Source organism: Mesoplodon densirostris, chromosome 11 (assembly GCF_025265405.1).
Source record: "Mesoplodon densirostris isolate mMesDen1 chromosome 11, mMesDen1 primary haplotype, whole genome shotgun sequence".
NCBI lineage: Eukaryota > Metazoa > Chordata > Mammalia > Artiodactyla > Ziphiidae > Mesoplodon > Mesoplodon densirostris.
In genome coordinates this window covers 2960052-2974695 of record NC_082671.1, presented here as the reverse complement: position 1 = coordinate 2974695, position 14644 = coordinate 2960052, and the positions used below count along the sequence as shown (strand labels likewise).

At 53.6% G+C, this 14644-nt stretch overlaps 1 protein-coding gene across 14 annotated transcripts in view; it reads left to right on the top strand.

Annotated features, from left to right (window-relative positions):
* The window catches only part of CACNA1C (calcium voltage-gated channel subunit alpha1 C), a 474146-nt gene that overhangs the window by 317640 nt on the left and 141862 nt on the right, over positions 1-14644 (top strand). For 13 of the 14 annotated variants that reach the window (XM_060113743.1, XM_060113742.1, XM_060113741.1 and 10 more), the window contains exons 6-7: positions 898-1056; positions 7750-7946. In XM_060113743.1, the coding sequence (XP_059969726.1) occupies positions 898-1056; positions 7750-7946 (356 nt within the window). The remainder of the gene's footprint in view (positions 1-897; positions 1057-7749; positions 7947-14644) is intronic. The other variant, XM_060113735.1, reaches the window with a different exon arrangement.

The window sequence follows — 14644 nt, the reverse complement described above, 5'->3', positions numbered from 1 at the left end:
AGGTGGAAGGGTGTCCGTGGCTGGTGGGCGAGTGAGAGACACAAAAGGTGGCCCGCAGGGGGTGAATCAGAGGAGGAGGTCCTGCTGTGCTGTGTCTAAAGCAGCCCCCCGCTGTGGGGAGGGGAGCCCGACCCTCCCCCACTTCCCTCCTGGGACGTGGAGACAGCGCCTTTCTGGGGCCTGGGGTAGACCTGGGGGCTTGAGGGTAACCACCGTTTACAATGACCGTGTGCAACATCTCGTTTAAACAAGGGACATTCTGGACTGATACTTATGGTTCAGCTTTATGGTTCACCCTTGGGGCGTGCAGACAAGACCCGCTGCGAAAGAATGTTTTTTACTTACACTCTTTTTTCCCTGAAGGGATCTGGGTACTTGAAAAACAATTTATTGTGGTAATAGATGCAAACCAAAATGTCCCGTTTAACCACTTTTTTTTTTTACATCTTTATTGGAGTATAATTGCTTTACAATGGTGTGTTAGTTTCTGCTGTGTAACAAAGTGAATCAGTTATACATATACATGTGTTCCCATATCTCTTCCCTCTTGCGTCTCCCTCCCTCCCTCCCACCCAACCACTTTTAAGCGCACAGTTCAGTGGCACGAAGCCAGCATCACCGCCATCCGTCTCTAGGACTGTCTCCGTCTTCCCCAACTGAAATGCCCTTAGAAGGACAGCATCTGCCTGTCCTTCCGTCTGGAGGTGGCTCCCAGGGAGGTCTGGGGTCAGGCCCACCCGGATCCAGCTCCCCCGGGGTGGCACTCTGACCGTGTAAGCTGGCGCCTCGGTTTCCTTACCTGAAACCGGGATGCGAGACCCGTCGGCGGGAGAGGCTGAGCAGGCGGCGTGAGCTCCGGGGAGCGGCGGGTGCACAGAGTCAGCCTTGCCGTTGCAGGTCTCCAGGTGGTCCTGAACTCCATCATCAAGGCCATGGTGCCCCTGCTGCACATCGCCCTGCTTGTGCTGTTCGTCATCATCATCTACGCCATCATCGGGCTGGAGCTCTTCATGGGGAAGATGCACAAGACCTGCTACAACCTGGAGGGCATCGCAGGTAAGGGGAGCGCCATCCACCCACGGCCGGCTGGGGAGGCCCTGCCGCCGGGCGCCCGTGTTTCCACGGTCAGGAGAGGCAGAGATTTTATTTTTTTCCCCTCGGTTCTAATTTTTGTTTTTACTAAAATGAGTCTCTGTTAAAATAGCTAAACACAAGCTTTGTCCGGCACTGCTAAGCACTCTTTAAACGAGGCGCCTAGCCAACATTGAATATTTTAAGAATCGGAGCTAACCTGGGACTGTATGTCTCTGCCCCCTTGTCCCCCGTGTAGCTTGTCACCAAAGTGCCCTCGGGGGGAGGCCTCGCCCTCAGCTGGTGGCTCTCCCGTCACGGCCCTGGGTCCTCCGTCTCGGTGTCTCTGCCTCCCGTCCGGGGCCCCCAGTCCAGGAGGGGAGGACGGCCAGCAGGAAAACTCCTTTTCCTCCAGGAGGTGTGTCTGTACCTCGGGCATCCGCCAGCCCGTCCCGTCTGACACCCTCTCTCTGCGTCCCTTCCATAAATCAGCGCATTCAACGAGCCCTGCTGCTCGCTGAGCTCTCGCCGGTAGGACTGGACTTTGGAGTTGACCGACATGTGGCAAGCTGCTGTCTTCAGCTACTGAAGTCTCAGCTGGACCTTTAAGAAAACATTTAAACAGAGATCAACATGGCTTTTAAACAAAGTAGTTTAACACAAGAACTTGTTTGAAAAAAAAATACCCCCGAAAGGGGTTAGCCATGTTCGATTTATGTGCCTTTTTTTCAAACAACAAGATCTTTCTTCTTAGTTTCTGGCACCTTAGGGCAGAGAGGGGAGCATCTGTCTGAAGCATTGAGAGACCTTCTTTCCCCTTTGCGCCCACTGCTTCACGGTTCTGCTCAGCCCAGGCAGTAAATTAAACGTGACCCCCCGCCCTGGGGGTAGGGGGAGCATCCATACAGGAGGGAGTGAAATGGATTAATCATATTCAGAAACCAAAATGGATCCCCTGATCTGAGTGATCTGGACGGACTGGCTGGGTGTTTGCACGTGGCCACAGTCGAAACAGAAACCCAAAACTATAAACCTATAGTCACAGACTCACGCAATCGTTTTTACTTCTTTGATGACAAGTCTAAGAGGAGACCACTTTTTCACTGTAGGGAGAATTTCTTGGGTCCTATTATATAAAATAAACTGTCATGTTAAAAAATGAAACTGTCTTAAAATTGAAGGAATTAGATCTTGACTTGAGTTAAAATTCTGAGGTTTCCAGCCTTGCTTAAAGAAATACCCAATAATGCAATGAATAATATTCTCCCCTTTAATTTAGATCCTTCCTTTTGTTGGGCTCAGTCTGTAGCTGCCCTGAAACAATAAATATATGTTAATTGTGTGGCTTCCTTAGAGCTCATTCTAAGACCTGCTTCAGAGCCACCACAGAATGTCTAAAATTTATGCTGTTGTACTGAAATGGCCAACGACCCGTTTGACCCAGACTCCTCAGGCCGGTGCGGGGATGCCGGGACCGAAAGGCCCCATCAGCCGGGTGATGGGCAGTGCAGTGGCTCTCACCTGCACACAGAGGTGTGGTGGGGAGATGCGGTGAGACTCTGTGCTGAGTGGCTGCGCCTCCACGCGTCTGTCCTCGCTAAGCAGGAGAGCTGCTCCCACACCGCCCCTGGTCTCTGCCATCCGACGGGGAAGCAGTCAAAGTAGCTTTTCCGCGGTCGGCAGGATCCTACAGGGTGTGCCCGCACCGCCTGGAAGTCTCTGACTTTGTGGTCCTGCCTTCAGTGGCCTCAAACAGCCAGAAAACGGTGGGCGCGATGGACAGGGTGATGGGCTTCTCTGTGCCAGACGAGGGTGGCCGGAGGAAAGGCTGCCGAGACCTTCCGCGGCCTCTGTGATCTCAAGAAACAGAGCAGAACTGGCCTGGCCGAGTGGATGGCCAATCTCGGAACACACTACTGTCCATCCCTGAGGGTAAGCAGACCAGGAAATGCAACTGAGACACCTCCTGCTTCCTCCCAGAAAAAGCCCGGATGATTGATGTGATGGGTTTACCTCCCCCCGACCCCACCCCACCAGGTTCGGAAGAGAAGTGGTCCCCATCCCTGGAAACACCATCAGCCCGGGGAGCCAGGGTGCCCGAGGACAGACCCCGGGGACGCGCTCCCGAGAGAGGAGCCCCGTCAGCCCCGCCAGGAAGGGACCTCTCTGTGTGTGGAGCCGGCCTCCCGCGGGAAGGATGCCCCGGACACGCTGCAGAGGCCGTTCTGCCCAGCACCCTGCACTCGGGCGCTCACTCACTGCCTGCACCCGAACCACGCCTGATGGCCGTCCAGGGACCCTCTCGTGTCATGGGGGCCCCTTCCGTCTACACACTGATCAACGCTGACAAAGAGGGATGTGTACGGGAATCTGGACGCATTCAGCACAGCCGGACAGTAGAGGACCCGCAGCCTGCGATCATTGAAAACAATCCCCATGTGTTTTGGAGACGTTTGCATCACCTTTGGAATGGGTCTTTTTTTAATTTTAGACTTTGGAGTGAATTCCTATATTTTTCTGCAAACTTAGATTATGCAAAAGCGCTTGTGAGTCCTCCTCTTGGTTTTTCTATGGAATTGACATCAGATTATTTTTACACTTTGGGATTATTCTGTGAATTTGTAGATTTCAGGGTACCTTGGATTTGGAGCCATGCTTCCTATCAGATACATACCAGAAAGCACTGCAGCTGCCGGTGTACCACTGTTCTGCCTCCAGGCTGCCCCTTCCAGCCCCTGCAGATGTGGTCTCAGGAGAGGAGATCTCCCCCAATCCCGGAGGCATCTGCAAGGCACCTTCCTTGTTCCTCAACAGATACATCACCATATGTCCATTCTTTTTGTTTCTGGTCGCCCCATCTGTTTGGTCGCAGTCCGAGCCAGGTCACTCTGAATAGCTCTCCCAGGCACAATAATTACCCCTGAGACTGGCAGAGAAGTGGTTGGCTGAAACCCAGACATGAAATCACTTTCAGTCTATCCACTCCTTAAAGTTGGGGCCTCAAAAAGTCATTGGTTTTGTCTCTGGTGATTTCTTCTGGGAAGCCCTCGCCGGCGCTCTCCCGGATTTCGTGCCCTTGTTGGGTATTAGCTGCACTTCCAAAATCTCTCCTCATCTGTGTCTCCATTCTTTTACCACAAACTTAATTTGGACTTTCCAGAATGACCCCACCTCTCTTCATTTCTGTTTTAAAACGGGGAGCCCGTATGGCTTTGGCTCTTTCTCCAACTTAGTGTTCCCATTTTCCTCTCTGGGAATTCATGGCCCTGCTGAGAATCCAACACATCTTCACGTTCAAGCTCATTTCCCCTCCCCCTCAAGTGCATGTCGCCGGGACCCACTGATTTGCGTGTGCTCACATTTTTCAGGTGTTCCCTTTAGTGCTTTTTATAGTTACCTATTTTTACCAGATAATTATGGCTGCTTAATTGTTCTCAAATCTTTTTTTTTATTGTTGTTTAAGACAGACTTAAAATAGCAGAGTGGCACTGGATCCTGTAGACCATCTTTCTGAATCTCATCCTCTCTCTTTTATTAAGGAGATCATGTCCCCTGGACGCCGTTTTCTTTTCAACATACATTTGTAAAGCCCCCAAATATGTTTTCCTTCCTTGAGGACACTTAGAACTCCCTTTGGCAGCCTTCACCTTTTCCTCATTTCTGCCTGTTTTCAAGAATTGAGATGCAGGGGAAACTATCAGGTTAGCAGTCATAGTGCAAAGATTAACAGCACCTTTATTGCACTAGAAAGCAAGACCGGAGAAAAAGAAACACAAGTTTCCCTCTATTTTGTTCACCTTCTCTTTTGTCTCATCTTCCATCATCCCAGCACTTTTTTTTTTTTTTTTTTTTTTTTTTTTTTTTTTTTTTTTGCAGTACGCAGGCTTCTCACTGTTGTGGCCTCTCCCATTGCGGAGCACAGGCTCCGGATGCGCAGGCTCAGCGGCCATGGCTCACGGGCCCAGCTGCTCCGCGGCATGTGGGATCTTCCGAGACTGGGACACGAACCCGTGTCCCCTGCATCGGCAGGCAGACTCTCAACCACTGCACCACCAGGGAAGCCCGATCCCAGCACTTTTGTGACAGTGACTGAACACATCATTCTAGAAAGCGGGTCACTAGGCAAGTGAGACCCAACAGAGTGTATGATCTGTTTGGTTCTTGGCCTTCAGTCCACCTACTCTCAGTTTTTAGGTGCTTGTTATCCACTTTCTTATATATTCCTTAGGTCTGAGATTCACTTTTCAGGTTCCATCCTTTTATAGCCTCCCATCACTTAATCTCACATCCAAACCTCCAAAGATTTCAGAATGTCAAAAGTCACAAAAAACTACGACTGGAGTTCCATTACGCGAATGGAGGTTTCCTGGGGGTTAGACCCCAGAGTAGGAAATGATGGGGACGCTGTTGTCCCCTGTACAGTTCAGGGACCAAGGAGCACCTTGGTCATCACACAGGCACACAACCTAAATCACCAGGCCAGGAACAACCCAGGAGCTGAGCTGCTCACAGTGGCCCCCGCCTGGAAGCAGGCCAGCTGTCCATCAACGGGCGAGCAGATAAACGCACAGTAATATGTACGGCCGTGCAAAGGAACAGATCTCGAAACACGATGCTACGTGAAAAAAGCCACCTCGTGTGTGATTCTGTCGATATGAGATTCCTAGGCAGGCAGATCTGTAGACAGACAGCAGGTGTGGCTGCCAGGGCTGGATGGGAGAAGGGCCTCAGGAATCTGGGGCGACGGAAGAGTTTCCGAATGCATTGTGGCAATGGCTGGAGAACTCTATAAATTTACTAAAAATAACTGAGCTGTCCGTGTTCACTGATGAATTGTACGGCATGTAAATTATATTTCAGTGAAGCTGTTGAAAAGAGAGAGAGGGACTTCCCTGGTGGCGCAGTGGTTAGGAATCCACCTGCCAGTGTAGGGGACACGGGTTCAAGCCCTGGTCCAGGAAGATCCCACATGCGGCGGAGCAACGAAGCCCGTGGACCACAACTACTGAGCCTGCGCTCTAGAGCCCACAAGCCACAACTACTGAGCCAGTGGGCCACAACTACTGAGCCCACGCTCCTAGAGCCTGTGCTCCACAACAAGAGAAGCCACCGCAATGAGAAGCCCGTGCACCGCAACGAAGAGTAGCCCCCGCTCGCCGGAACTAGAGAAAGCCCGCGCACAGCAACGACGACCCAATGCAGCCAAAAATAAATAAATAAAATAAATTTATTTTTAAAAAAAAAGAAAAGAGAGAGAAAGGGAAAAGCCAAGAGGACACAAGTCAGCATGTGTCTCCAACCACTCAGCTCAGTCCACCTCCCTAGGAGTCACCCCTTAGTTAAGGATTAATATTCCTCTGCTATCTTCCTCCTGAGCAGCTGAGATTTGAAGCCACAAACCGAGAAACAGCCCAGCAACCCAGTCTCCGTACAGAGGTCCTCGCCCTGTGTTTACTTGGGTACGTTTAAAACCAGAGAGGACCCTGGTGGCCTGGAATCCCCAAACGAGGGATGACAAACAAATTCTTTCTCTGGGGGCACATCTTCACTGAAGTCGGAGGCAGTCATCTGTTTGTTAGAACTAAGGTCCATTCTGTTTACTACTGTTTCTTCCTACAAGCATAAGACGATGTCCTTAATTTCACAAACTTCAGTGAATTCCACATTGTTACCTCCCGCAGCTGGGACCAAGACTCTCAGTATTTTACCAAAATGGAAATTCTTAACTCAGCCAAGTCTAAGTTCAATTTACCAATGATCTCTGCACGACAAATATCTTAACTCACTAATTTCCTAGCAGCTATTCCTGGCCCGAGCACAGCCTGGGGCCGTGGGAGATGTTATGCTGTTTCTTGAAAAAGCCAAGAGTGCTCCATACCTGGGGAGCGTCCTCCCCATCACCCACGCCACTCTGTCCTGAGATCAAGACAGGTCTTCTCTTCTGAAAGGTCCTAATGCTGGAGAAAAGGGCGGTCCACAAGTTTGCACACAACATGCACAAAATACCGCAGTGGCGTTTGTGCTCAGGGGCTGGGATAAAGCTCTGCAGTAGGTACTTTTCCCGCCATCAGAATTTATTTTCCTTCCTTCATCAAGAAGGCGTCCACTGTAAAGTGACTTGCATCCCTGGTAAAGCATTGTGTAATATGTCACGGACCCATGTGGAGTCAGAAAATATCACTGGGCGGAACCTCTGGCCAATTACGTGAAAGAACCTTCCGATCAACAATGCCCTCGCCCTAAACTCTGGCATTCCAGCAGAAATTTCTACAGATATTTAACCACCAAAAAAAGAAGATGAGGACTCACTACCATGTTCCAGGATGTTTTACACTCAGAGTGGTTGCATCATAGTTATGTTTTCATTGCCCATTTGACAGCCAACAGCCCTCCTGTCTTTGAAATCAATGACCAAGGTTAAAAAACAGTTTTACAACAATTAGCTGAAAGTGCTGACCTTCTAAGTTGATGACCACACAGAATGAATACCTAGTGCTTGTGTCGTTCGCTTCGTGTCTGGGGCATTGATGTAACTGTGTTCTGCATTGTTGCCGCTGGGGTCGTTTGCTGTCCCACCAGCCTCGCCCATCACTTTTCTCTCTAACTTCTCTCTTCTTTCTCTGCCCGTCCCTCTCCCCCGACCCCCTGCTTCCTTCTCTTCTCCCCCGGCCATTTGAGATGTCCCAGCAGAAGACGACCCCTCCCCCTGTGCCCTGGAGACGGGCCACGGGCGGCAGTGCCAGAACGGCACGGTGTGCAAGCCGGGCTGGGATGGGCCCAAGCACGGCATCACCAACTTCGACAACTTTGCCTTCGCCATGCTGACCGTGTTCCAGTGCATCACCATGGAGGGCTGGACCGACGTCCTCTACTGGGTACGTGCTGGGAACGGGTGGGGGCAGGGAGCCCGCAGACTGCCGGCTTCTCCTTGACGTCCACCTTCTCCATCTTCCCATGATGTGGTCACACGCATACCGGGGTGGAATGGCCGATGAGGGCCTTCGATTTCTTCTAGGTCTTGCCTGAGAAACAAAGCCTGAGACTCTCACCCTATTGAGTCTCTCTCTGCCCACCAGCCCAAGACAAGTGTCACCTGTCGTTTGTCCTCCATAGTGAGAAACGCTGGCTCGCGGCCCCGTGGGGACACAGCCAATCCCGACCCAAGGGTCCTCAGCTCCTGGTCCCTTCTGTTCCCATCCGTGTCCTGCCTCTGACCCCAAAAGAGAGCTGAAGGGCACAGAGTTCAATTTCTAGGGCTAAGGAGAAAACTCAGGCCTGGTCTTCTAAGAAGAAACCATTTTTATTGAATCGTGTAGCATCATGGCATGCTATCATGTTATCATGTTTTTATTTCTCGTGTTAATCTTACCTCGTTATATCAGAATAGTCCATCAGACAAATGCATTGCCATCCTTTTCACTGATTACAAAACGCTCCGCTGGTTATGCGATGCTTATTCAGAAATGCCACTTCCCGAGTGCCAGCCAATCAGCAGTAAATCTCCTTTCACCTTAAAGATGCTCTTTTTATTATCCAGCAGCCAACACTACTTTGCCAGATTTTGAAGTGCCAGATTTTCATACAGCCTGCCCCATAAGCAAACACATCGTACTTGGTCTTTCTCCATTCTGGCAGAGTCAAGTCCATTATTTGTAAAAAAAAAAAAAAAAAAAAAACTCCAGATAAATGTAATTCTTTGTAGTATCTCCTGCTTCCACGTGAGAACTGACTTGCTAGAGCCCAGTGCTGTGCTCCAGCATTTGGGTGGAAAATGCTTGTTGCCAGCCTTGAAAATACCATCGCACCCAGGGTTTTGCAAATAGTCAGATGGATTTGGCCGTCTTGAAAACGGTCTAAGAGGCTGCTTGGGAGGGAGAGGGGTGTGGATGCCTTCCCAGCAAGCCGAGCTGCCAGACTGGGAAGAGCTAGTGCCAGGAGAGGTATGGACCTCCTCCCGGACCATAGGAGGAGGAGTCCTGGAACGGCTCGGAGATGCTTTGCGCGTTCTGGGCATCGTAGCTTCTAGATTGTTTTTCAACAATTCAAAAGCCCTCTTCTCCCAGTTTCTGGGGTAGAGTCGGCAGGCTGAGACCCAGCGCTGCCGTGAAATGTGTACGTCTCTGTGCAAGACCAGCTGAAACTTGCCCTCGTGCTTGCCGGGGGTGCCCAGGTCCTCAGGACTTAGACACAGTAACATCCAGCTCAGCGTAGGCAAGCTGACTAGAACCTAAACTGAACAACAGCAGTTAGAGCCCCGTAGAGTGGCCACGCTGTGACACTTTCAAAAAAGGCAAAGTGTCTAATCACACCTCCCTCAAACTGAGGTGGAACGCTGGAACCCATCTCCCAGGCTCACCCTCAATAAGAACTTGGTTTTGAGTCATTTGTGAGACAAAGGGCGTTGAGCTTACTCTACCCGGGCAAATTTAATTTCGTTTAGTAAAGCAGATCGAATTCAAAAGTGGCCCTAAGGGGTCCTTCTATCTTGAGTGAGTCCCTCTGGCCAGCCAAGGACAGAGACATCCTTTTGCAAACGGGCAGCACAGAACACACAACTGTGTGGAACTGGGCTTTGAAGCCTCATCACGTGAGCTTCAAACCCGCGCCTCAAGTTGCTATGGAAACGCCTCCCATAGCATCCAATTGAGGGCAGGGAGGCAGTGGGTGGTGGGTGTGGGGTTAGGGGAACAGGTATAATTTACTTTGCTGACGTCCCCGATGTATTTTGGGGTCCTCCTTCATCCCTCCCTCCCTCTCCCCCCACCAGCCAGATGTGACCCAAGGAAGCGCTGTCACGGTGACAGCCAGCGTGGGGGCTGAGAAGGAGCACGCATGGCAACCAGCAATTTTCAGCAGCTGTGTTGTGCTTTTCCCCCCGCGGGTGGTGGGTGGGTGATGAGCTTGGGCCGGGAGTAGGGAGTGTCTGAGGTGGGGGACAGTCCCAGGCCCATGGGACAGCCTCGCCCTGACCTTCCCTAAATGGCCGAGCCGTGTGCGCGCGTGTGTGTGTGGGGGCACGCACGTGTTCACGCATGCGCTCCTACACACACACACACACACACACACACACACACCCGACACCGAAGCGGAGCCTCCTGGCGGGTGTTCTCAGGAAAGCCCCTCCCAGCCCACAGCGCCTGCCTGCCGACTGCTCTACTGGCTCTCACTTCTCTGGCCTTCCTTCCTCTTCCTTCTTCCCTCCCCCTAAGCCTTCCTCGCCTTCAGAATTTCTCCTCCAGACCCCCAGACTCTCACACCTCCATGTGCTTCCGTGTAAAACACGGAACTTTCTAAGCAGGGAGGGGCCCACGCTCCTCCCATCCCCAGCCGTGGGACCAGACGCTGCGAGTCCGGCCCCAGGACCTGCACCTGCAAAGGCTCCCAGGAGATTCCACCTAGAGCTCGAGTCCCCTGCAGCCTAACGTTCCCAATCGCACGGTGCTGCTTTGGCGCCACTGGCTTGAAGCCGGCTAGGGAGATGGCTTCTGTGGAGGGTGGGTCCAGGGTCCTCCACTCGGAGGAACGCGTTTCCCCCCGAGTCCCAGGGGCAGGGCTGCAGGACGTGGGGACGGGCAGCCACGGCTCCAGGTGTCGCAGAGACTGGACCCACCGGCTGGATAGACATCCCTGGGGAGCTGACAGGCCACTGGGGCACCGAAGCGCTGAAGCTGGCTCGGGGTTGGGGGACCATGGGCGGGCCCCCAACTTCTCCTGGGGTGGCCTTGAGTCTGAATCCATCAGCCCATCCCACGCTCCCAACTTGGAAGGGTTCGTGGACGGCCAGCACGAGCAAGCCTGGGCAGTAGTACATGGACGATTCCGCAGCTGTTCACACCGCCCGTTGGGATGGGCTCCCGGGCAGCCCCTGCGCTTGCCTTCCCCGTGGCCCATTCCAGGAGTCTGCGGGTGACGGGGTGGGGGCACACGGGGATTTGGAGACCAAGCCAGAGCTGGGCCACGGGGGTGGGAGTTCCTTGGGAAATGGCTTCTTAAGCCAAAGCCTGTCCGCTTACTATCAGAATGTCCACACCTCTTTAAAATAGCGGGGAAAGCGATGGAGTGAAAGGTGTGGGCTGCCTCTGGGAGCAGTTGTGAGAGAGGGAAGCCCTGCCGGACCGTCCCCCGTGGATGCCACGTCTCCAGGTCTCCTCTCTGGGGTGTTTTGCCCCACCCGGTGGCGTGTCACTCCAGGCTACTTTCTTGTGTGTTCGGAGCTCGGGTGTCCTGAACCGAGACAATCTGTAGGTTCTCAGATGCGGCCCAAGAGCTGGGGTCCATGTGAAATCTGAGCACCCTCTCCACGTGCAGCCAGGTCACCCCAGCATGCACTGGGGTCTGCTCATCGCTGACTTTCTACCCGCCTCGGATGGCCCCTGCTCGTGGGGACAGCAGCGTGGCCCTGACCCGGGGGGAGGGCGGCCGGCGAGGGGGCTCCTACCGGGGCTTCAGGCACCCAGTGCTTTAGGAATCTCGGTGCCTCACCAGCTGTCCATCAGAAGGATTCTGTTGACCTTTGCCCACGATGCCCTCTGACCTGGGGCCCCTGGGGTGCTGCCTTCTGTGTGGCGCAGGGCAGCCCTCTGGCCTACGTCCCGGGGTCATCTCCTCCCCTGGCACCCGGGACCCCTCTTTCTGACACCGCCCGTTTCCCCCAGTTGGCTTCTCCATGACCAGCTCTTCTGTTCATTTTTTAAAGTTAGAAATTCAGCTGAAAACAAGATTAGGAAGAATACTTCGTGAGAAGTCGTATACAGGGAAGAGGCATCTTCTGTCGTACCTGCCTGAGTTTTGGTTCAGCAGGAGACCTGGGGAATGAAAGTCTAAGGTTTAAACTTTGCACAAGTCAGTTGTCAGCTCCGCACTCACCCGTGTGGGAAGACATTCCTTGTAAACACACGCGTGCGCACACGCTCACACACACACACGTACACACCACGGCCACTGATCTCTGGTCTCGGTGCTGCCGAAGGATCCCTGGTTTATGACGAAGGTCTTTTGCATCCAAGCAGAAATTCAGGTGTTTTAGCCTATTTTCTCCCTTTCCAGCTGCACCTCTTTTCACTACAAATATGGGAAATGAGCCTCTGAAGGCATCCAGCAAGCTGGTGGGGCTGAGTTCTACTGAGGACCTAATAGTCATTCGAAATGAAAAGCTGAGGAAAAACCTTCCAATAACCCAAAGACAGCATCCTGGGCTCTTGAATGGGGATCAGGTAGAGAAGGTGTCAGGTCTCCTCAGGACCCTCTGGTCCTGAACCCTGAATCTGCCCGAGTTAGATCGTGACCACTTAGCGCCCACAGCGCTTTATACAGAGGATCTGTTACATAGACAGTAAACCCGTGGTTTATACACATACAAAGAAGGGGAATTTGCATCTCTCAAAACTATTATTTATTTACTTATTAGGTTTTGTTTTATTCATTTCACTGGCATTAGGCAAGTCCTTATTCCTCAGTAATTCAATTGAACATTTAGTGAGCATTTACAAGGTCCCCAGGCCCACGCTCAAGGAGCTTGGGTGTAATTGGAGAGATGGGGACCCAGAGACACGTGGGTCCCACGCAGGGCTCGGTGAGAGCAGGGAGGGCTTGTCAGAGGAGATGGGGCGTCGCTGGACTTGAGCTGGGTGGGGAACAGAAGAGAAGGAAGAGCCAGCTTTATACCAGTTTGGGGCCTGGAGAGAGCTGTGCTTCGGGCTCCTAACAGACCCAAGAGTCAGCCCGGCCACCCAGTGGTCTCACCAAGTGCCAGAGGCCCACCCGGGACAACAGCGTCAGGGCACAGGCGTCCACGGGGCCTCCGCTCCTTGCGGGGTCCCGGTCGAGTCCGGGAGGAGCTGGTTTGTTGGCCTTCTTGGTGGTGGGCCTGCTGGCGTCTCCCACAAGATCCGGGCCTTCCTGCTGCTGCGAGCAGGGGCAGGAGGTGTCAGGCGAGACTGTTTGCCAACCTGCTGCTCCCCCTGTGGCCTGAGGGCGGACCCCGTGTCCCGCAGGCAAGGTGACAAAGGTCAGGGGTTCATTCGGCCATCGCCCAGGGCACTGGCTTTCCGGACAGAGCAGACCCTGCCCCCTGATCACAGTCCCCGTAATGCGCTGTGACTTCCATGGGCTGCACCTCCTGCTTTTGACGGCAGGTGACAGCCTCCTGCACCCCTCAAACTGCTCAGCCTTTGGGGGCCCGCAGTTCCCAGACCTTAGAGGGGGAAGCGCCAGACGTGAAAGCTCCCGGGAACCGGCTGGGATGGAGGGAGACCCCGAGGCAATGGGGCCGGAGCCATCTTTCCTCCTGAATTTTCTTCTCGGGGAAACATGTATGTTGGATTTGGAGGTTCGAGGCTGTGGTTCCCTCTAGGAATTCGATGTGGGGGGAGGGTAAGGCATGTGTTCCAGCGAAGGCTGGGTCACCCTGTGGGGTCCCGGCCCGGGGGCCGAGGGGCTGCAGGTGGCAGGCCCTGGGGTGCCTCTCCACGCCCCTTCCCCGTAGGGGCCCGAGAAACATCTGGCTTCAGTGCTCTGAGAAGATCTGTCCTTTTTCACCTCTACATAACGGTGTCAGCAGTCTGGGTCATTTTTTAAAAATATACCTTTATTGATGCGTCTCTTCTTTTTTATTTTTTTTTATTTTTTATTAGTTTCTGCTTTATAACAAAGTGAATCAGTCATACATATACATCTGTTCCCACATCCCTTCCCTCATGCATCTCCCTCCCTCCCACCCTCCCCATCCCACCCCTCCAGGCAGTCACAAGATGCTTCTCTTCTTTTTTTTTTTTTTGCGGTATGCGGGCCTCTCACTGCTGTGGCCTCCCCCGTTGCGGAGCACAGGCTCCGGACGCGCAGGCTCCGGACGCGCAGGCTCAGCGGCCATGGCTCACGGGCCCAGCCGCCCCGCGGCATATGGGATCCTCCCAGACCGGGGCACGAACCCGTATCCCCTGCATCGGCAGGCGGACTCTCAACCACTTGCGCCACTAGGGAGGCCCGATGCTTCTCTTCTTAATAGCTCCATCCGGGCTGTTGAAGCCACCCGTCTCCCCACTCTGGTCCTGCCCTACTTCAGAGCCGCCCACACATGCGCTGGTGCCCTGGCTGCCGGGGGCAGGGGGCCCAGAGCAAACGGGGTTGTGGAGGGAGGTACGAGGCCAGGGCCGGCCGGCCCAGAGGCCCCTCTGGCTGCTCATGGGCCGCAGGGCAGGGGGCCTGGGACCCCCAGGAGCTCATTCACCTCTCGTCTGTCCTCCACCCCCCACCCTGCACCTGCAGCCCCCCCACGTTGACCCTCGGAGAGACCAGCCCACAGTCTCGGAGGAGACCAAAGAGTTGAACAAGGACAGGTATAGGCCATGCGTCCCCTGGACGTGACCCTGGGTCCTCATGGGGTGTCTGCAGGTCCTGAGGTTACCTAGAGGTCACAAGGTTGCCATGTGGCTGGCTGTGGGGTGGGTATCTGGGGGTCAGGAGGTCTGTAGCTCCATCCATTGGAGGTCCTAGTGCTGCTGGATGCCTCACCCCTTGCCTGTGGCCCAGAGGAAAGGACACTCAAACTAAATAGGGGCCCAGGAAGCCTCCAAGG